Source organism: Dicentrarchus labrax, unplaced genomic scaffold, assembly GCF_905237075.1.
Source record: "Dicentrarchus labrax unplaced genomic scaffold, dlabrax2021, whole genome shotgun sequence".
Taxonomy (NCBI): domain Eukaryota; kingdom Metazoa; phylum Chordata; class Actinopteri; family Moronidae; genus Dicentrarchus; species Dicentrarchus labrax.
In genome coordinates, this window is record NW_026136705.1 from 15,491,287 (window position 1) to 15,513,652 (window position 22,366).

Sequence of the window (22,366 nt, forward strand, 5' to 3'; positions counted from 1 at the left end):
TATCAATCTCATAGTGGCATTAGTCAAAGGATCACCTTAGTCACACAGATTCCTCCTCTGGGAACATGAATGTCTGTGCAAACTTAAATGGCAATCCATCCATTCCTAGAGCCAGGCTGCCATCATGGCTAAATATCCAATATTCCAATAAAGCAGTCCTGCACTGATTTGCAAATATACTGACAATTGCCCCATACATTCAGAAATATTAAAAGGTGGCGTCAGTCATTCTGGAGAAAGATAGTTGATTATTGAATCTCATTCCCCGGGAGCATGAATGCCTATTGCATGGCTCTCTCCGAGCCATTTGGTTGTTTCTCCATTTACCAAAACCATAATAAGTGTCGGTATTTGACAACCTGGAAAAATCTCTGAGGGCTGGCTAATTTACATCATCTTATCACATATAGTGTCACATCTGTGAGCCTTAATGAGGCATTTTATTGAGCAACGCCTCAAAGAGAATACTTTTTTTTTATTGAAGAATCAGTCTCAGTCTTTCAGAGTCGTTGCAAAATGGTCACCCTTTTCCCAATAAATTACACAGAGGCAACATATTTTCAGTCCTTTAATAGCTTAACTGGAGCTGCTCTGTATCACCTTCTCCTTGTAATAGTCCTTAGGGTCATGTGGGTGTGGGTTTGAGAGGTCATTTTTCTACAGCATCACTTCATCTACCCGTTTGACTCTTGCTCATGCCTTCAGATCCAGGTGATAAGAGATGGTTAACAGTGGATGATTTATTTCCAGTGCAATGTGCAGGGCGACATAGCACTGAATTCCTCCACTTTCACCATCTTCTGTCATGAATGCCTTTGCCAGCAGCTGAGCCAGTTACAGTTTCTATCTTCTGTTTATTCAGTGACTTTCCATTAGCATTAACAGCCTATTTTTAAATTTGTAAGAATGATGCAAAAAAGGTTCCATTAGAAGTACTTAACAACGAGCTGCTGCACAAAATAGAGCTTTTGAAATGTCACAAAAAAGGTATTAACATAGCACTTCTAAAAACAACGTGACAAAGCATCATAAATACAAACTAAAAGAAACAAGAGTCGCTGTGTTGTAAGACAACATGTAATTGTTACAAATTTGGCCAAGAAAAAAGGAAATATAACACACAGGAGTTTCAAGAGCAAAAATGTAATCACTAAAAAAGGCACCAAAACTAAATCTGCTGGTCATAAATTTAAAATTACCTGTTATAATGGCAGTCCTGAACTCTGAACAACACAGCCATTCAAATCTGAAATCACAGGCTCCACTGCAGCAGTGTCTCATTAGTGGGATATAATGAGAATATAATGAGGATTTAAAGCTCCAGACCAAACTCACCTGATGGTTACACAAACCTTTTGTTCCTGGTAACAGCATGAAGCAGACGTCTCGGACACCATATGCTGCTATTAAGGCTTTAATCGTCCAGGAGCAGGTGGGCAGATTGTGGGTGACATTACCGTCTGTCCTGATGGCAGGAGGAGAGGCGACAGCGGTGGTAGCTCCGGTTTACAGTTGACACTAGTCAGCAGCATAATGTTTATATCACAGGGAGGTAGTTCAGCAAATGGACCGAGCCATTGACTGCTGAGGAGGAACGTATCTCACCACACAATGTAGAGATTGAAACACACCGAATGATACTGGTTACAATTTACAATTTTATAACCCTTCCTTTAGATAGCGCACATCAGATAAAGGCAACAATGACAAAGACAATATCTGACCCATACATTATTTACTTACCTGACCGTAGTTAGTTCATTTGAGCAATTTATATCAAAAAGACAATCTTGATCATAGCCAGATTAATAATTTAACTCCTTACTGTTTACATCCAACCATCTCTTAATAAGAGTTAAACAAACTGACCATTTGTACAAACACTGCAGCTCATTCATTCTCTCACAGTCAGAGAGCTTCAATCAAATCATCAACAGTAAACCAAAACCAACCAGTCAACTATCCATTATAAAGAAAAATATAATATAAGAACACATTCTATTCTTTGGAAAGAGTCAACACGGTGAACCATAGTCTTAAGGATTGGCTGCCTCTGCTGAAGTCAGTAATGACGACAACATTTTAATTACTTTCAAAATTGTCTTTATTAAATTTAGAAAACACCATTTTGTTAACAGTTTCATAGCAATAGCAGGAAAGGACTGAAACTGTGAGAGAGGGAGAGAGAGAGAGAGAGAGAGAGAGAGAGAGAGAGAGAGAGAGAGAGAGAGAGAGAGAGACGTAGATGGGGCCTGGGCCAACCCCTGAGTTAAAAACCGGCTGTGTTTTGGAGCTCATCCATCCCTACGCGTCTGCTCTCTGGGGTCACCTGCATCTAACCTGGCATAGACTAGAAGAGAGAGTCAGTGTGGGAGTCAACAACATCTCAAGGTAGAACGCCTAAAGAAACCAGACATAAGAAAAACTTTGTAGACATCAGGTAGAAAAGTTGATTTGCAAAGTCACTTTTCAAGTCAAGGTATTTCCTGCCAAAATATACCGAGTATGCAACATTAACATGTAATTAGGTTGCCAAACCGTATCGGTATGTAGGTTTAATCACTTAGGGAGTGGTTTCTGCACAGCTTTAGGGGAGGTGGGCTTGGTGGGGGGGGGGTACTTGGGGATGCAGTACAGATGTTGTCCAAAGAGGAAGTGCAAACAATGTCTATAAGGAGTGTTGGTTGAGGGGGTTAGGTGGGCGAGGGGTTACGGGGGTATGAGCAAAAACAGGGCCCCCCCCCCCTTTACTCATCAAGGTGCTGAGAGTGGCGACTCTCTGGAGGGTGAGCCCGAGATATCCTCTGGGGGAAAAACTGTGAGTGTGCAAGCTCGGATCCCGCCCAGCGACTCGGGTAAGTCAAACACTTTGTGCCATTCGTCTTTCTCTGGGTCGTACTTCTGTACTATTTCCACCATGCAGCGATTGTTCCACGAGTAGCCGCCCACCACGTAGATCTTATTCTCAAACACGGCCACGCCCACGTCGCTCTGGCCCCGCAACATGGCAGCGATAGGTGTCCACAAGTCGAGGGCGGGGGAGTAGTATTCGCAGCTCAGCACGTCGTCGTAGTCGCTGGTGCCCCGGAAGTGATTTCCCCCGATAACGTAAAGCCGGTCGCCGACAGTGCACATGCAGTGGAGGCCGCGCACTGTTGTCATAGGTGCTTTCTGAGTCCATTTATCCGCATCTGGGTCGAAGCACATCAATTCCTTCTGAAAAGTGTCATGAGTGATTCCCCCTGCAGCAAGAGGAAAAAGAGAGAGCAAATTAGCCTCGTCACACATCATTTGGGGGAGGAAAACAGCTTTCTAGGCTTGTCAATCAGACCAATCTGTGACTCATTCGCCCATGTCAACCTACATTTTCATTTATCTAGGCCACGACCACCCATAACACTGGAAAGGCTGGAAGTCACATTTGCTTCAATAGCGTTACGAAGAACGAGAATCAGGATAAAGGCTGTACATCTCTCTTCATTTCACCTTTCCCCGATCCCCATTTCTCAAACCTCAACTCTAACTCGACAACCAGTACACAGGGTAAAACGTAAATTGTACAAACTAGTGACATCGATATTTGTTCAGCCTCTTTTCTGCACAACGCTGACAACGAGCACTCAGTACAAAGAGGAACAACATTACAAAACATTCATGCGCATACGCACAAACAGACTGTAGACAACGGGACACAAAAAGCTGAGGGAAAGTGGGGAAGAAAAAAAAAAAAAAACAGGACATGTCTACAGGGAAGGCTTAAAATAAAGAGGAACACAATCCCAGCATGCATTTGGGTAGAAGCCAGCCCACCCCTCCCCCCCAAGGCAGAGTGACTAGGAGCAAATGCAGTGAAGATTTGCAGAGCATGCCGAATAGAGGCAGAATCCCTCTTTTGCTGCTGCCCAGTGATCGTGTGCTTGGTGTATTGTTGAGGCCTAAGCTGTCTATTCAGCTGCCATGACTCAGATCTGTGATGCTGCACCTCCTTAACTGATCAAATCCAAAGATAGCCCGACTATCCATTTTCTTTATCCAAGTAGTCCACGGGGCAAGTCTGCTATTAAAATCCTGACAAGGGAACAGTGGTGAGTCGACGTAAGGTCCTTATAATTCCTCTCAAGAGGCCCTGCTGCTATTCTGATCCAATTCAAGGGCTTTGGCCTTTTCCCGGACACAATGATGTCTGATCAGTATCCCGGTATCCTAATGTCTAATCAGTGCCATTAGTGAGACACTAAGAGGGGAAAAGGTTTTGCCAAATTGAGCAAATCTCAGAGAGACGGGCTAAAAGCTTTTGCCCTTCCACAGACAGCACAGGACAAATTGGGGTATCGCTTGTATTGTCTGCTACATATGCCACATAAAAAAACATTCAGCCATGTAGAAGAGTCCCCTTGTAAAACCAGTGACCTGCTGGGTTGGTTAAATTAGTGCCGGCACAAGAGGGACCCAAAGAAAAGATGGCGAATAGATACAGAGGTGAGGCAGGAAAAGGGGGCTCAGCATATTCCAAAAATACCCCATAATGATAAAGAGGGTCCGGATATGAGCTCCGGTACAAATAACAACCTGTGCTTGTTCAGTCGAATCCCTCAAGGATGAACAATGAGCCACAACCAAGCTTAAGTGTGAACTGATCAATTTTTCTATATGATGGCTCAGAACGTATGAGTCGACAGTGAGTCCTGTATTGATTAGAAATGCCACTAAAATTTCCTGGGTTCCTCTTTTCACTTTTCAGCTCAAAACTATACTTTTTATTTATGGTCCCCATTCAGGTAAGATATATTCAGTAACTTGCATTTCTCCACTGACCACAGGCACACTCTTGAAGTCGGAAGGTCAGATTCCTGCAGGGACTGATTGACTGAAATGTCAAAAGGTTGTAAAATGAATCTGAGATCTTACAATCAAACACATTTCAGTCGTTTCTAAAATCACGCATTTACTACTCCCTACACAATAATTTACCCTCTATACTATAATTTACTCTCTATACTGAGCAGCAAATTTAAATTTCATGCACTTAATGAATCATCGTCATTTCTGGATGAATGTTGAGTCACACAACGGTAATTTTCACATCTATTAAATTGAACACACTGCATAGTGGGACTGTTAGCAGAAATCGTGCATCAACACTAGATTTTTCATTCCAGTGATCAAATGGGGAGAATGCTTGCAGATATTACAGATCACCACCCTTTTCTGCATAAAACAATCCAATTAAGAACCACTGCGATGTGGCCATTTCAACTAAAAATCAAACGCTGGCCTTAACAAACCAGCTTTCTTGCAAATACATTTTAAGCTTCCACACCTAGTTGGCTTCTAAGATAGTCCTTACTTGGGTTGTGGATCAACCTCAACGCTAATGAAATTCTCTGCAAATCATTTGTAACTTTAAACCTAAGTTATGAAGCTTACGCAGTACATGGCCTGGAGGAAAATTCAGGGCGAAAAAACAAAAAACCCTCCCATGAGAACGTTTACAAACCAGTTACATCAACAATACTTGTACCTTGTACCAAAGATCTAACCACAGCTAGTCACATATGTATAAATACGGTATATGATGTCACTATATATATTTTTTTCTTTAAATATCAATACTAGAGGTATACCGAAAAAAACAGCCAAGCTGATATTGAGACACTTTAGGAACAGTGTCACCATTACAGACTTTGCCCACCAGAGAGCACTGACAGGTTGATTTTTTTTGTGGGGGGACTCCCAAATATTCATATCAATATCGACCTAAAAAAATATTGTAACTGTCGGGCTAGAATTACTACAAATCATTGCAAAATATTTTAAAATCAGTAATCACAACAACTCTATTCTATGAGTCCGCTGTCACGACATCAACGGTCAAAAACGGTCTAAATTGTAAGAGCCCAGGATCTTCACACAGATCCTAATCTCTCAGGTGAGACGGTGAACCAGAGGCAGTGTGGCCCTGTGCTGGTTCACTACTCATGTCTGAACTCTGCCACACCACTTGAGCTGTGATGGTCTGTGGGCTGAGTGCATCTGTCAGGTCCATCCAGCTGACAGAATACTTTCAGACAGCTCAGCAGCATAGCCGGAGAATGTGACCTGATCTGCTGTGACAGACGGACACAGAACTGCACTTCAGCATGGGTCACCTTGCACGGCAAGACTGTAACCCCCGGGACTGCGGGCGCTACGGCAGGGCCCCAGCGCAACAAAATTCCTCAAACGGGCGATACTCGTTTACCTGTACCATCGCACTATTACGGACAGTTTTCATATGAGCCGTTGTGCGTGTTTCTTTCTAGCGTGACAACCCACAGCTGTATTCACATAACTGCTCGCCCAGCTGTATCCAAATGTTCATTTTCCCCCACACGCAGGTGCAAAGCATGACACTGTGTCATTGTGTTAGTGGCTACTGGCCTGCTAACGAGTGCATCACTGAGACATGAAACCAACAGAAAAGGAAACCATTAGAATATCAAAAAGGGTGAGCAATAAATACTATGTAGTGCAGAGTAGAGCCTGAGGCAACAAGATGGAAAAACAGCTGGCTACCAGCAGATTAGCTCAGTCCCTGACTATTATGTTATTCATCATTTCAGCTTATTTATTTAAAAAGTAAAAATTTATCTTTCATCTTTGCTCCACAGTCATATTAGGCTCGTCAAATCATGTGGTCTGCGTGGTCTCGCGTATGCCCCAGTTCCTTTGCTTGCCAAGTGAAATACTAACCAATTAAAAATGTTATAAAAGTTTTAGCTTTTGCTTATATAAACAATGATAGTAATCATGTCTGAAGTTTGTTGTTTGTTTCTCTCCTGTTTCCAGCCAGTCAGAGTTAGTTAATAAGAAATCAAATTAAAAAAAGGGGGCTACATGGACTGTTACCTTTTTCACATGCATGCACACACAACTGTTGCAGAAATGTAACGTGTAATGTTTAATTTAATGTGTGGAATTGAAAAATAAAAAGATAACTTTAATTAATATGGCAGGCCATGTGTTGTGCATGTCACTACACAGTATCGACAAAAGATTTGCAGGAATAATGAGATCTGTGGATTATAAAATTAAATTCACTGGTTGCGTGCACAGTAATCAAAATCAGGGAGTGTATCTAATAAACAGTGTGCATGCTGGTCAGCACCTTACATTGTAAATAAGCTTAATACTACTGCTGCTGAAGAGTTTTTTTTTAATATTTTATTTTCATTTGCCAAAGCCTCCCAGTTTGCACGTACAGTGCCAAGATATTAATGTTGTTAATGTTAATGTATGTTAATTCACCACAAATGTAGAGACTAAGCCTATCCCCCAATACCAATACACTTTAAACCTCTTGCAAATTGAAATTCTGACTTTGCTAATTTGTTTATTTTAATTTAGACTTTACTTGATCAAGCTCGGACTGCTTTGACACTACATACCGTACATGTGTTTAGAGATAACTTGGTCATGTGACTGTTGTTCAGCTGTGACATTCAGGGTACGGACTGCAAACTGTAGGAAAAAATCTGCACTGTTGGAAATATCCAGTGATCTCCTTTTTTCAGGTTTCTGAACACTTTTTATGTTCATGCGTTGTAGAGCGATGACAGTACCCACGACCAGGAGGGATTAACACAGGCTCTTCAGTGTTACACCTCCTACACAGGCTTCAGTCCTCTACTTTGCTCCATCCTTCCCAATTTCCCTTCCACCCCTCCCTCACCCCTTCCTTTGTAGAACCGCTGTGGATTAGTCACACTGAGAAACTAGGGCTCATCTCCATAACGCAGGATTTGTTTTCAACCCTGTGAAGTGAACACGTATTGACGTGACACCTCAAGAGCAAGTAGTTACTGCCCAAAGGCCCGATCTCAGTGTCCAGCCTCTGGTGGAGCACTGAACCCTCACCAGACTTTAACTAACTTCACCTGCATGCTTGGATAAATCAAGTGTGTGAGGAATCATTTGTTCAAAAGATACAAACCCAGCATCGGCATACTGTTAGAAATCTTATCACTGACTCACTGAAAACTCTCAAAAACCTCAGTGTGATCCCACCAACCTGCAGCACACTAATGAGTGTGTCAATCACAAAAAAAAAAAAAAAAACATGAACAAAAACACACACAAACTTCTCTCAGTGACTCATGGCGATGTACGAGACATGCAGTGGAGTCGGGGGGAAAGGGTATCACATGAGGTAAACTCAGAATACATTTTATGGTCTGGAACGTTATAAGATGTATTGAGCCATTAAATGCTTGGGAAGAAAAAGATCTATTTAGAAATCACAATGCACAGAAATTCACTTACTTCAATTATGACTGCGAGACATGAAATCTATTTTTAAACTCAATACACATTCACACATTACATATCCCTCTGTATTTGTGCTGGTTACAAATTAACTTACTTAATCTCCCAGGAGTCACTTACCTGAAATATACATATAACCGCCATACACCGTCCCAGCATGGCCATAATGCGGCTCATTCATTTTGGCAACATATGTCCATTCATTTGTCCTTGGGTTGTAGCACTCCACAGTAGCTTGAAGAAAAAGATGAAGAAAAAAAAAATAGAAGAACGTATTAGTAGAAAGTAGGTCAAGACACAACTAAGGAGGACAAACAGCAGCAAATGAGGCCTTCGAGGGTCTCAGCGTGGGAGCTAAAACACGGATTTAAATACAGAGTACACATCCCCACAACCCCACCAGCACCGACTGCACAGGAAATAGGGAGATTGTAGGATCCTTTATTGTAAGGTCCCTCAGGATGGTTCTACAAAATCTGTGAGAAAGAGGAACTGTGACTCTGGGTTGCTCATAGGTGAATGATTGGTGAGCAGCCGGGGTCCAGAGCAAGTTGGATAACCAGCAGGAGTAATGTAGACTTAGGCGTCGTCACCTCAAAGAGCCTTGATGAAGTGTTATAATTAAAGTGTGCTTTGTAGCCTTTGTATCAAACTCCATTGTCAAACATAAGGAGGAGAGAACATTTTACCACAGCATTATGGGCCATAGATAAGTTGTCTTTCCAACTGAGGAAGGACTCTGTATTTTTGCATGTCAGTAAGAGGAGTGGAGATATTAAACAAAATATCTTGTTTCACAGAGTGCAGCTATTGGAAAAGTAGTGGGTGAACTGATTTACGGTGGCCAGAGACAATAAGCAGCCTCAGCTGAAAACCACGAATAAAACTTTGCACTTTTTAAAAAGGTCTAAAGGTAAACTTTAAAATAAAATTCATACTGGTTCTGAAATACAGCAGTAAGCTGTAAGCCTTCCCTGGACCGGCTGGGGAAATCTCAGCGGGGAAAATGAGTGAATACCTTACTCTGCTTGCTCAACAGCCATCATCAAAGTGACCTTGAGCAGTGCAAAAAAAAAAAAAAAAAATCTTGCAGCCACTCAGAAGAAGTAGTACAATCTCATTAGAAAACAATGGATGTACTGAGCAGATGTAAAACACAGTTAAACTGAATACAGAGCAGGGCCAGACTTACAGGGCATCTATATTCAAAATCTTTTAATAAATAACGATAAACTGACTTGTGTGTATGTATGAACTCTGAATGCTGATTTACCAACATAAACCAGAGGCCGATATCCTCACTAATTTTACTTATGGGTATACTCATTTAAATAGAAAAATCAGATTTTCCTATGATCACCTGAAAAGGTCACATTCCTCTACAGCATGATTTTCTCTCCCTGCAGGTTGTTCACCAAAATGTAATAGAGCTGCAAGGGTGACATCTGGTAATAATTACTATGCAGCATACTGCTCTGACCTAGAGCATGGAGGTTGAGACCCCGTAATGGGATTGATAGATACTGTAAATGGTTTGTGGAGTGTGATTGATCCCAATAATCTCAGATGATTAACAGGAAATGAAAGAAGAATAACATCCAACTCTTTTGCTTTGTTTGAAAGGACTGCAAGCCAAAAAACACTGAAGACCACTGACTTGGAGGCCTTGCATTTTCTGTCATTTTTTCTTCAGTAGAGCAGGTCCTAAAAAGAGCCTATTTAAGCCTAGAAGATCATTAAAAGCAATTTTATATATTCTTAAGTGCAGCTTTTCTTTTACATTAAAATATCTTGTCACTACTGTGGCCTAAGAATATCATTTACAAAATCAACAATCTTGAATAACTGTCAAATGATTATGTGACACTGAAAATGCTTTTTTAAAATTAAAGTATGCATCAACAACCCCCGCCTCCAAATCTAAAGATATCATAATGAGGAATGGCATCTTAAAAATGAGACCCTGTCGTTCAGTCACATCAGTTTTCTCCAAAATATATTTTTGTCATGAACAAAACCAAGCCTACTGGCCATGGAGTCTGTCTACGTAACCAAAAAGAAAAACAACAAAACAAAAAAAAAAGAAAAAAGAAAAAAGCAAAGTGCACCAGTTAAGATTGAAAGCTTCCTCCTGTAAATATACATCTTGACGTCGTTATGCTTTTCTTTTATAATCTGGGCATTTTAGACATAACAATAAAACCACACCCATATAACCTACCCAGAGTAAACAGATATAATGCCGGGGCTGGGCACATCAAGGCCAAACCAAATGCAGGGAAAGGGCAGTGGAACGTAAAGTGAAAAAGACAGTTGTGTAGACGGGCAGTGAACCAGGGCCGTGTTCTTTGGTCTAATTATAACCCAGCAGAGAAGACTGCTCACACAGTGGCCTCCATCTCTGTCCGCTGCAGTTAGCTGAATTTAAGTATTGGGTGGCACCTCTCTGTGGTCCACAGTTACGGCTGCAGAGATTCCAGATTGGTTACTCAGCATCAACAACCAAACTACAATCAACAGATATAAATATATCGGTCCATTCAAGTGTTTCTACCAGCAGGGTGAACGATCAGTCCAAATATCCATGTACTGACTAAAGATGAGCCGGTACGACACCTTTATAATCGCTGACAAAATGTACACAACCTTTCACTTAATCCTCTCTGCTAGTGCAGTTCCTGTCCCAGCTTCAGCTGTGTCTCAGTAAAGTCTTCAACTCAACATGAAAGGGTATAGGCTGTGACTTTATTGTATTAGATTGTACTATATTATAAAGTGAAAAAATATAAAACATTTAAAAATATAACAACCAAATACAGCCTCAAAAATGATGAAATCACACAACATGTTGAAATGCTTCTACACTGATTTACATTAGATTGTGAAGGTGCACATCCTTAAAAATAATGTGCACATCCTTAAAAATCTATTAAATTAAACAGAGATTAACGCATGTGACATGTTGAAACAGCAAATGATGTGTAGGCACAACATTTGATTACCAGCACCGGTGTGCTTGCAGCCTTAATAAACTGCACATTCTTTCTCCTACTGCTCCTTGATATTTAAGTGTATAATCTACAATATTAATTAAAGGCTTCTGTTGTTGCTTAAAAGGAAAGATAAAACAAACAAGCAGGAAAATAAACTCACCGAGCTCCCCGGCAGCATTCCTTCCACCAACAGCGTAGAGGTGTCCCTTGAGTGCACTGAGGTGGAAGAAGGTACGTTTCTCATTAAGGCACGCCACCTGCATCCACTTGTTGTAGCGAGGGTCGTACCGGAACACGGTGTCCACTGCCGTCTTGCCTTTGGTGTCGTAGTTGCTTTGGCCACCCACAACGTAGAGAAAGTTGCCGATGACTGCAATGCCGTGTTGGTAGCGGGGTGCATCCATGGGTGCCAGTGCCTTCCACTCATGAGCCTTCTCATCAAAAAGACGCAACTCTTTACTCACAACTAGCTGCTGGCGCAGAACACCACCCAGGGTGACCAGGTGGGCACTGTCTGAGCGGATGGCTGTCCGTTCTGACTGCATAACTGGCTGCATGTAGGGCATCATTTGGTAGTTGCTAGCCTCCAGGAGAAGGTTGACACACGTGTTGTCCGTGCGCATAAAGTCCACTGTCTGCACGTGATTGATGAGCTCTTGTGGGTTCATGAGGGGAAAGCGGATGTTCTTCATGAGCTTTGGGGCATAGTCCATACGACCGTCTTCGTAGCGGAGCCAGCGGCAAGCAGCCTTGAACAGGTCCAACTCAGTGCAGTGTTTCAAGCTGTTGCTGGACAGTACAAAAGCCAACCTTTCAAATGGTAGCTTGACAAACTCTCCCGTGCCCAGCAGCGAGGGGAAGTTCTTCAGGATGAAATTGTTGACATATTTGTCCACCTCTGTGAGGTTATACGTGTTGGCAATGCGCCCCACCTCTACACAGTTGTCAAGAGAAACCTGCAGGGAAGAAGAAATCAAAATCTTGGAAAGCTTGAACTAAGACTGACAACACATCTGAGGACATGGATGATCTTTCCAACTTGTATAGAGAAACTCGCCTCCTCAGACAGTGATTTCTAATTATAAAATATCAGTGATTTAGCATTGAAGGACACTGCAATCAGAGGCAAATTAATACATAGTCTACACCTCTAACACAGAACATAAGTGGCGTACAAGAGCATTTGCTGCTTTTCTCTGTTTTATACCACTATGTAACTTAAAACATTTCAACTTTTGAACTGTGGGCAAAATACATAGCGGTTATACTAAATAGCAACTTTAAGATGTCAATAAGAGCTTAAGGAATTCATCGTATTTAAAAGTATAAACAAGATCACACTTGATCAACACACCAGTGTTGTCCACTTTCTACATACAAATGAAATCTTCATAGAGACTGACTGCTGTTGTTTTTTCTTTAAAATGTTACCTGTTGTTCTTCTCACCAAGCAGGTTTATCATGTTTTAAGATTTTCATCGCACTAACTGAGTTAAAATTATTATGAAGGATTATTTCTTTTGACTTCTTCTCAATTTCTACTTACAGAAAAACATCAACCGACAAATGTTTTATGTACGTACTTGCCTCCTCCTCTAACCTGGGAGGAATATTAAGAGCAGTTTAAAGCCAAAACATTTTGGGAAAGAAATTATTAAAATTAAACAGAGCATTTATTTGAAATTCTAATATCCAGTTAGCCAGTGACCCTTAACATGTTAAACAGCAAATGTACAACTAGTGAAGACTAGAGGGAAGCTGTATAGTGTAGTCATGTGCAACTTTGGGTCTGCTTACTTACCCCAGATATAAGAAAAACCTTGCAGAAGTCCAGCACAGGGAGGATTTGTAAGAAGCTGGCTGCCTCAAGTGTGTCTTGCAGATTCTCCATGTTGAGTGACAACTTGGCTGTGTAGATAAAGTCAATGATTTTCTTCAGGCCTATTCGATTGACTCCGTGAAGCTTGATGCACATTAAATCCTGTTCCTTCATTCCACCTGCATCAGGAGAGAGTTGGGGGATAAGAAAAAGGAGACGCTTACACTTGGTTCAGCTGATACATAATCTTATTTTGACTGACAGGTCGCCACATTTATTTGATTTCTGAAAAGAATTTGAAGAATAAAGCTTACATAACTCAACAAATGTTATTAAGCAGAAATATTAAAAACAAAACAAAATATCAAAAATACAAAAAAATCCATCATTTCATTTGTCTTATTTTGTGTCAATGAAATGTTTTCAGTGTCAAAAGGACCTGAATGTGTTAGGCAGAATCCCATTGCTCAGCATCTATGCTCACACAGCTCCCTTATCACTAATGAGCTATCCCTCACTCCAAGTCCAGTTTCCCCTCACTCCTACTTTAACAAGCTCCTCTTCTGTTCTCATTGCAGAACCTTCTTCATCTTAATCATATACTTTAAATGCCAAATCTCCAAATTTACATCCACTAGTGATAATATAGTATCAGACCCAAAATAACCCCGCCAACTGTTCCAATATCTAAATTCCTTTCTCCTTATATGCTCTGTAATGCAAAGAAATGACCTCTAGTCGTGAAAAAGAAACACCTTAATTGAAGTAGACTATAGTTTCATACAATGTCCGATCAAAGCAGTAAGGTCACTTTTACTTAAAACATCTGTTACCAATTTTCCTTGAGTTTAACTTACAAAACCTGATACATTACAACTGTATTTTCAGTTTTATTACCTTTTTGCATCCTAAAATTTTTGCCATGTTTAAAAAACGAGGTACAAGGTCCTTCTACCTCTGCATACAGTGCACCAAGAAGATCGAACGGGCCAACTAGTCACATTTACAATCATAAGTACTAATGACCATGTACATGAATGCATAACAATGACCAGGTTGGTTTTATAACATGGAAATCTTTATTCATATACAATACCGGAGGGATGTGGGCCCGAGGTCAATTTGAGTCATTTCTCAGGAGACAAAATGACAGTGACATGACTGCGACTGTGTTAAAGCATTAAAAGCTCATGAATAAAAAATGTTTTATTAGAGAATACAGTGCAGGAGGGAAGAAGATATAAAGCAATCAATGCAACACAAAAAAAGGAACATCAGTGTAGCTGGTACCAGTAAAACGGCTAACCCACAGATGAGCAGATGTTCTGGTCATGCTTTGCAGACTCACCTGTGAACATGGCTTTGAAATAGTCGGAGGAGGAGGCCATCATGGCGCGGTGTACAGGGAAAGCTTCATCACCGTCCCCAGCCACCAGTGTGACGTCACATAGTAAACCTTCTATCCTCAGCTGGTCAAATCCCTAACAGGAGAGGAGAAAGGTGGAAGATGTTACTGAGCCAAGCTGAGAGAAGTAGACCTCTGCAGAGTCCAGGCCAGGCTAAGTTGAACTGTATTTCCTGTCTAATCACAAACTTGAACTTCAATGTTTCATTAAAGATCAGTCAAAACAGTGTTTGGCCACAGCCCGCCAGATGTGAGCTCATGGACACAAAATGGTGTACGTCTGGTCTACTTGGCCTGTCTGACTGATTAGGGCCTACTTGTTTTCTTCACTGTCTGGCAAGTAACAGAATTACATGTTTGGAGCTACAGCTACACTTCATTGGCCCTTTGTAGGCATAGCAACATAGTATGGATTTGTACAGCATGGAGGCATTGCCTGCAGTATATCAGACTCCGGCTACACAGATTGATTCACTTCTTTTTTAATCTCTTCTGGGAAATTGTTGATATTTAAAAACAAATAATCCTATAATCCCCCCCAAAAAACAGAATGTACTCACAACATATTCTTCTTACATGTCTTCACTTCCTTCATTTACTACCACACTGTAAGCTTTTGGCATTAGATGGGGAAATGGATCAAATGCATCCTTTGTCTTTGTCCCTTCATTTGCCATGGCTTACCGGGAAGTCAAAAAATGTAGCCTCAATGGCATTCACGCACGAAAACATGCTATTAACATACTACTATAACATAATGAACTCCTGTAATATTCAACGGTTTTAGGTGGACTGCTTTTCAAATGCACCACTAACTGAGACTAAGACTGAGTGAGTCCACTAACTAACTGTGGCTAAAGGGTGTAAGTTCAGATGTCCTAGAAAGATCATTATCATTCCCCTTACTGTGCTCTGACACCAAAAGATTAATGTGCAGCAAAAGCAGCCAACAGCCATTCATTTTAAATGAGAGCTGTTGACGAAGGGCAGCCATTGCTGTGGCAGCAGCAAACAGCGCGATGCCAACACCCACCGCTACGGCTTTAGGTAACTTAATGCAAATTGGTGGTGACGTGCTAAAGCAGCAACCGAGAGCACACTGGAAATGTATGCTGTAATACAGTATCTTGCTTCTCCTTAACGGTGGCATTTTGATGGATTATTTAGTTCTCTGCTACATGGGAGCTGTTTTCTTGTTCTTTTTGTTGCTAAAATTAGAAATATAAGATACAAAAGAAGATATAATGTGTGGCTACACTTCAATGAGAAGGTGGTTTGTGTTCTTCAGTATCAATATGATGCTGTGTGCGTTAACTGTGAGGTGACTGCTTATAATGCATACATGTTTGGGAGGAAAGTAGGTCGCTTTAAGAACTTATTTAATTCTGTTACAGCTTTTCTGTTACATTCTTGGGGATAATTTCATAATATTCTTGTTGTGCTCACTCTTCATATCATATCAAATTACACAGAAACCAAATCCCAAATTATTCTGATTAATCATTGCAATATTACACAAGTTATTAAATTGTATCCTGGAATTCCTGCTATGAGCTCTTTGAGGTAGATTGGATTTTGCAGTGTGGAGGGTTTTTAAACTGCAGAGACATTTTCCGGTTTGTAGTCTTGTAGTAGGCATAGATTAACTTGGATAGTGCTTTATCTAATTTCAAAAATTATAATACATCTGAATCACTGTCTTGCTCGATAAATCAGCACTATTTCATGGATATATCATATCTGGATTTTTATTTTATTGTATCACTACTATGTGTAGTTATGATCAATTTATATTATGAGTCAAATGTATTCTTCTAATTATGTCATAGATCATAAATCAAAAAGTCACACACCAACTTTCCCTACGGTACTGGTTTCTTCCAAATGTTGCAGGATGAAATCAGTTCGCAACAGCATGCACGCACGTAGCGCTGAGCACTCTGTTGTGCATCAACGCTGGAGGAGATGTAGGCTACAGCTTAAAAGGTGTGTTGCTGAGGTGATAAGTCGAGCATCAATCCCTTTTTCAAATGTATGAAAATGAAACGCAATTAGGAAGTGAACTTGGAGAGAGTTGGTGGAGTTGGAGGCTTGCAGACAGACGTTAAGGTAGGCATGAAAATCCTATATTTGGTTATTTCTGCTTACCCCCTTCTCGCTTGCTCTCTGCTCTGATACAAGCAGTGTGTAGGTGTGGCTACAGGTTATATGTACTTAGGCTAGTGGTGATAATGGATCTTTCACAGAAGTGGAGCAGTTTGGAAAATAGGTTACTACTGCTCAGTCTGAGCTTTTATTGGCAAGGGAGTAGACACTGCTATGTGATGTCAGCACAGTCTCATCTGTACAATGTATGCATTGTGTATACAGCTATCACAATGTTGGCAGGTTCCTTCCCTCGGTCCTTTAATTAATTTGCATTGTGGATATGTATTATTTTTATGGGACTTTATACCCCTTGAAATTTTTGGGTGAAGTATACAAGATGTAGCTCTTTTTTAAAAAAAAGTGGCAGCAGTGTAGAAGCTAGTTTACAAGTGAGTGAATCAGTGAGTTTCATTTTCAATGACCGTAACAGATAATTTAAATGAAAACCTCTAAATAAATATGCAGCATTTGCCCTAATGTAAAGTGGGAGATTACTGAGCTACATAAACCGATTTAGTGAAGTTTTAGAATCATCCCAAGTCTTTGAGTACATGTCAAATTGCAGAAAATTGCATCATTTTCTGCATGCTGCCCCTTGTATATATCCTACATTATTCAGAGCATCTCTAAAGAAACCATGATTCAATTCTCCATTAGACAATAAGTGACTCAACATTTACTTCTTCATAGGACACTGTTGCTACGTGTCTGAACTCTCACCTGAAGAACCACTGAGCTGTGTGTGTTGCTTGTGAAAAATCGAGTGTTTCCTGTCTTTGATGCCTGAAGGTGGGCAGATATGCCCATATCACCATAGCCCAGAGCAACTTTCATGTGAGCGTCGTCGTCCTCCACGAGGGATCTGTTAGGAAAAAGCAAAGAAGTTTTTACTTCAAAAGGGTAGCAAAAACACGTGTTTCCATCTAATTTTAGCTTATGGAAAGTAGGACAGAGAAGTTTTCAAAGTGACACTACTTAAGGACATATTGCGTGGTGGTAGCCTAATTGTTAGACAAATTGTCATCTAGAAGTTGCAGTTCTGCAAGGTCTGAACAGCTGGGGAAATTGTGGCAAGGGAGGAGACAAAGGTGTACTCCACCCTTCCCAAAGTCTACTAAGGACAGTCAGGGGTTTTAACAGGGAGGGAAATTAGCACCAGCCAATAATTAACATCTTGGAGATGGAGCTCAGAATAGATTAGATAACTCTGTAATGAATCAGTAATGAATGACTCTTACCATTTAGAAGTCAAATGTCTCTTTTTTGTAAATTGTGAAATAGCAAAGGCAAACACTCAATAAAACTACAATAATTGCTTCATATCAGCAGTTATGTTGTGCGAATATGCAAACATCCCTAATTGATGAAGGATAAATACACAAACTGTAACTTTTTTCTAAAACAATGAATGTATTGTGTTGCTACACTGCTATTTTAGTGAAACCCTGACCTTTAGTTTAGTGCCACAACTGACCATTTCCATTTATCTGTCAGTGTTGTGAGTGCATGTGTGTGAATGAGAGGCCAATTGTAAAGCCCTTTGGATAAAAGTGGCACACAAATGCTGCCATTTACCACTATAATATCAAATATCCAAATTTAGAGAGCAGTTTCCCAAGAAAATGCACTGAACACATTCATGCTCCTTGGATGATGAACCCTTTCCATTTTGAAGCAAATTTGAATGACCTCACAGCCTTTCCTCTTGCACCACACCAAGGACCAGTGTTGCTTATTTCCAGGTTTGCTCCATCCACACTTCTTTTTACTTTATTTTGGGTTATGATGAACATTGTGGCCTCTAGGGGCCGCCAGCAGCTTTAAAACCCAAAATCCAAAGAGCAACACAGGAAGGTATTATAAAACCAAAGTATTTGCAAAAATAAGTAAGAAGGTGAAAGTGAAACAACTCAATTGAAGTTGTGCTTTACTAGAACATTTTGCAGTGCAATAAAAATATTGTGGAGGCTTATTGATAAACAGACTATAATGCACTTTTTTCTTTAGTGTTTTGACTTAAGCAGGACACTGATGGATGTGAAAGCTTGCTTCTGCTTCCTTCAATAAACAACACAGCTATGTGATGTATAATTTCTGAGTTAAATAAGGACACAAAATTAAATTAAAGAATTTTAAAACGGGTTGCACAGCATCGAAAAGATCATTTGTTTTCAGAAAAACTGTGACTAAAATATGAATCCCCAATACAACTCAATTTTCAGAACTCTGGAAGAAACCAGAATAACTCAAGACAAAACACTGCTAATGATGATTGAAGTGAATGAAACTTAATTTCAGAATGTGTAATTGATTTATAATCCAGAGATGCCACACTGAAACAAAACTCTTTGTTGAGTCTCTAAAAGCCGAAGGAAAAAAAAACCCTGCTCTGTGGGAACGTGATATATTAGTGATTTTCATCTATATAGTAGTAGTAGTAGATATAGTCCAATTCTTATGATTCCTGTGCTCTAGGACAGTCTGACTAAAATATAATGCAAAGTCCTTAACTGCTCCACAGAGAATGAACATGGAAAGATGGCAAGTGTGACTCAGAGCCCCAAAGGGAATACTCTGGGGATGGGAGTAAATTGTGTTCTGACAAAACTAACATTAGAGACTGACGCTCATTTGGGTAGAATAAAGAGTCTGTGGATCAACAAAATCAACCAAGCACTTGTCATCTATCAAATAGCATATCTGTCTCTAAAAGGTTGCATCATAAGCAAACTGCTTTGACTTTTATGCCAAGCTCAGTTGAACCTTCTTTCAAAAGTGAGTTTGCTGCCTCTATAAACAAACAAACAGCTGACCTCAGTGTATAATCTGTTAAAATAAGGTGAAACGAGTCATCTCTTACAGCATTTCTAGAAAAGCAGGAGTGGTTGAGTTGAGGCAGGTCAGTATTTTTTTGAAGTAAGACGAAGTTAAAATGAATGACTTGTGGTTCGTGCCTTAACCTACACGAAATATCTTAATTTTCAAACACTGAATGAAAACCGAGCTTAATACATTACAACTATTTTCCATGCAATATAAAGACATGACAGAATAGTCAATGAATGTGGCATCCCAGACTTAAAAGCTGCTCATTTTTAGATGAAGGTTGGCCTGGTTTTGATAAAATATTCTTTTACAAAAATGTCTGGCTCAGCATAGCAGTAAATTTGTGTCTTCAAACTGGCCCATGAGCAGGCAGAGCTTGTCAGATGTAGAAGACTAATGGTTTTTGGGTGGACTATTTATATAATGAAGTATTCTAAGTACTTGCGTGGATGAACACTTGATTTTTTGCAGTTAACAGAGTGGTTTTATCATTTGTAAGCGAATGTCCCCTGTGCCTTTAGGGGATATTGTTCAACATTTCTAAATAAAACATAGCTTTTAAATGCAATTAAAATGTTTTGCAGGCTATTGTTAAAGCCACGCGTCTTTCATGCATTTGAAATTAACTTGTTGATTAAAGTGGCAGGTTTAGGCTAATTATCTGATATTCAAAACTTATTTTACTTCCACTGAAAACAATCCTCTTTCTCCTCCTTACTCGTAATGACAGGGACACTAAAAAGAAAGGGGGACAAATGTGAAGATGTGCATGAGGACATACAGATGGGTGAAAAATTCAAGGAAAAACCTGAATGAATGAGTGGAGAAACATGACAAATGCAGATGTGTTCATACAGGACAGGCAAGGTCACTGAATGGTTTGATAAAAATGAAAATTATGTGAATTAACTGAACACAAATGAGAGACTGGAGAGGGTTCCAGAGACTAGGAGGTTTGTGCTGGTGTTTCCTTTAAACTGTCACTCATCTGTACATGCCAACAATAAAGAACGTCCTCAATTCTGAGAAGCTCCCATAAAAATATATTTTCACGATATCAGACCATATAAAAAACATTTATAAGTGAGCCACTCAGTATTGTGAATTCTATTTGAAACAGAAAAGCAGAGCAGTCAGAATAAATATATAACTGAGAAAGTGCAAGATCCTTCTTTGAAAACAATTTTAAAATGGATTTAGGAGATTTGACATTAAATTAGTGTCATTACATGTAGACAGAAATTTGGGCATAAAGGCTCTGAATAAGATTGCACTAATGGCTGAATCAATTATCTGCCAGTTTAATGATTTAAATGATTTCTTTGTTATTTCTACCTGCTTCCATTGGCATTTTAATATTAGGGGTGGGGAACAAATAAGGTATGTAAGAGCAGCAGAACCTTTTGCTAAAGTCGACTTTGTTTCTACACAGAAAAATGGAGTGGACCCTCTCATGTTCACAATGTGCAGATTAATAGGAAACTGTCCAGCTTTTAATAATTTTTATTAAAGTAACTATTGCACAGTGACGGATTAACTTTACAGAGTAAATGAGAATGCTGGGAGTTGTTTTCTGTTGTTCTTCTTGCAGTATACAAAAAAAAGAAAATTAAAATGAACATCATGCTCAAAATGCATAATCATGTTTATTTGCAAAGTTGTGAGTCACAATTGTTTAAGGTCACTTGGGGGTGTGAAGAGTAAACACCATAGACATGTTACCACGTCTTAGACTGCATAAGATAGTTAGAAAAGTCACTGAGGTTAAATAAAAGAGAAAGTTATGCAATTTGACCATGTTTAGTCTTACTGAAAGAAAAAATTACATGGCCACTTTATTGAAGGAATTGTGGGATGGAAACTTCCCTTCTATTTTCTTCTCAAAGAAACTTCACTTTAGGGCTCCGATACTCTGAGCCGACCTCAAAGCCAACAAAGGCTCACTGATCAAACGTTTTGTGCCACCTCAAGTTGCCTCACATCTTTGCACTTGAACACACCACAAAGACTTCAGCCGACAAAAGTCAACTGCAGTCTTTTTATTCAAGACTTTAATGAATAGGCAAAAGACATTTAGGATATATGATGGATAAAAATTAAGAGAAGGTCAGGTGGAATTTAATTGCCATTCCTTTCACATGCCGTACAAGATTTGAGGAGCTGGTAGGGTGATCGATGAGGATATAATCAACAACAAAGACAAAATAAGCACAAAAACATTTAAACTACTACTACCACAAGAGGTAAGGTAAAGCTCTATAATCTAGGCTACACATGCTTAAGGTCTATTACATTACACAGCTTAACGATTAATGCTCAAATACAGCACCATTTAGAAAATGAACGATGAGAGAGGATGGGATCGGTATGAAGGTACAGTTTATAGAGAGATGATCATGGATCAAGTCTAGCAGGAATTTGTGAAACACCACCACTAAACGCTGAGAAACTGGCAGGGCTTAAACAGTGGTCACAATCACACTGACACACAGCACAGGCAATGTACTGGTACATTTACCCCGTCAGGTGGTAAGTCGGACAGGCAGCGAGGAGAGAGTGGGTTGTCCAAACCACAAAGGAGTGTTGGTGGCTGCCGGGAACGAAACAAAGAAGACAACAGCTACAGCATCCCACATAAAAGTTCTGCTCCCAAAGACACCCGAGAACAGAGAGACCAAATCTCTAGTCGCATCTGTGGCATGTTTGAAGATACTTCGACTAAAATAAAATAAAAAAACTAAAGCATCACTGCAGCTCAGCCCTGACCAATGCAAAATAATTCACAGAATTAAACTATTAGCCTGTCAAATGCCTATTACTGATGCCAATTATGGGTTTATTTCAGGTGCATCAGGTTTTTTTTCTTTACTA

General features: G+C 40.0%; 1 protein-coding gene across 3 annotated transcripts in view; it reads right to left on the reverse strand.

The window, feature by feature from the left end:
* Positions 1–1,638: 1,638 nt before the first annotated feature.
* The window catches only part of klhl13 (kelch-like family member 13), a 36,468-nt gene continuing 15,740 nt past the window's right edge, over positions 1,639–22,366 (reverse strand). For 2 of the 3 annotated variants that reach the window (XM_051401648.1, XM_051401647.1), the window contains 6 exons: positions 17,390–17,531; positions 14,465–14,597; positions 13,099–13,295; positions 11,458–12,253; positions 8,425–8,538; positions 1,639–3,242 (listed from right to left, as the gene is read on the reverse strand). In XM_051401648.1, coding sequence (XP_051257608.1) covers positions 2,755–3,242; positions 8,425–8,538; positions 11,458–12,253; positions 13,099–13,295; positions 14,465–14,597; positions 17,390–17,531 — 1,870 coding nt within the window. In that variant the 3' untranslated portion in view covers positions 1,639–2,754. Of the gene's footprint in view, positions 3,243–8,424; positions 8,539–11,457; positions 12,254–13,098; positions 13,296–14,464; positions 14,598–17,389; positions 17,532–22,013; positions 22,086–22,366 lie in introns of all 3 variants that reach the window. The other variant, XM_051401646.1, reaches the window with a different exon arrangement.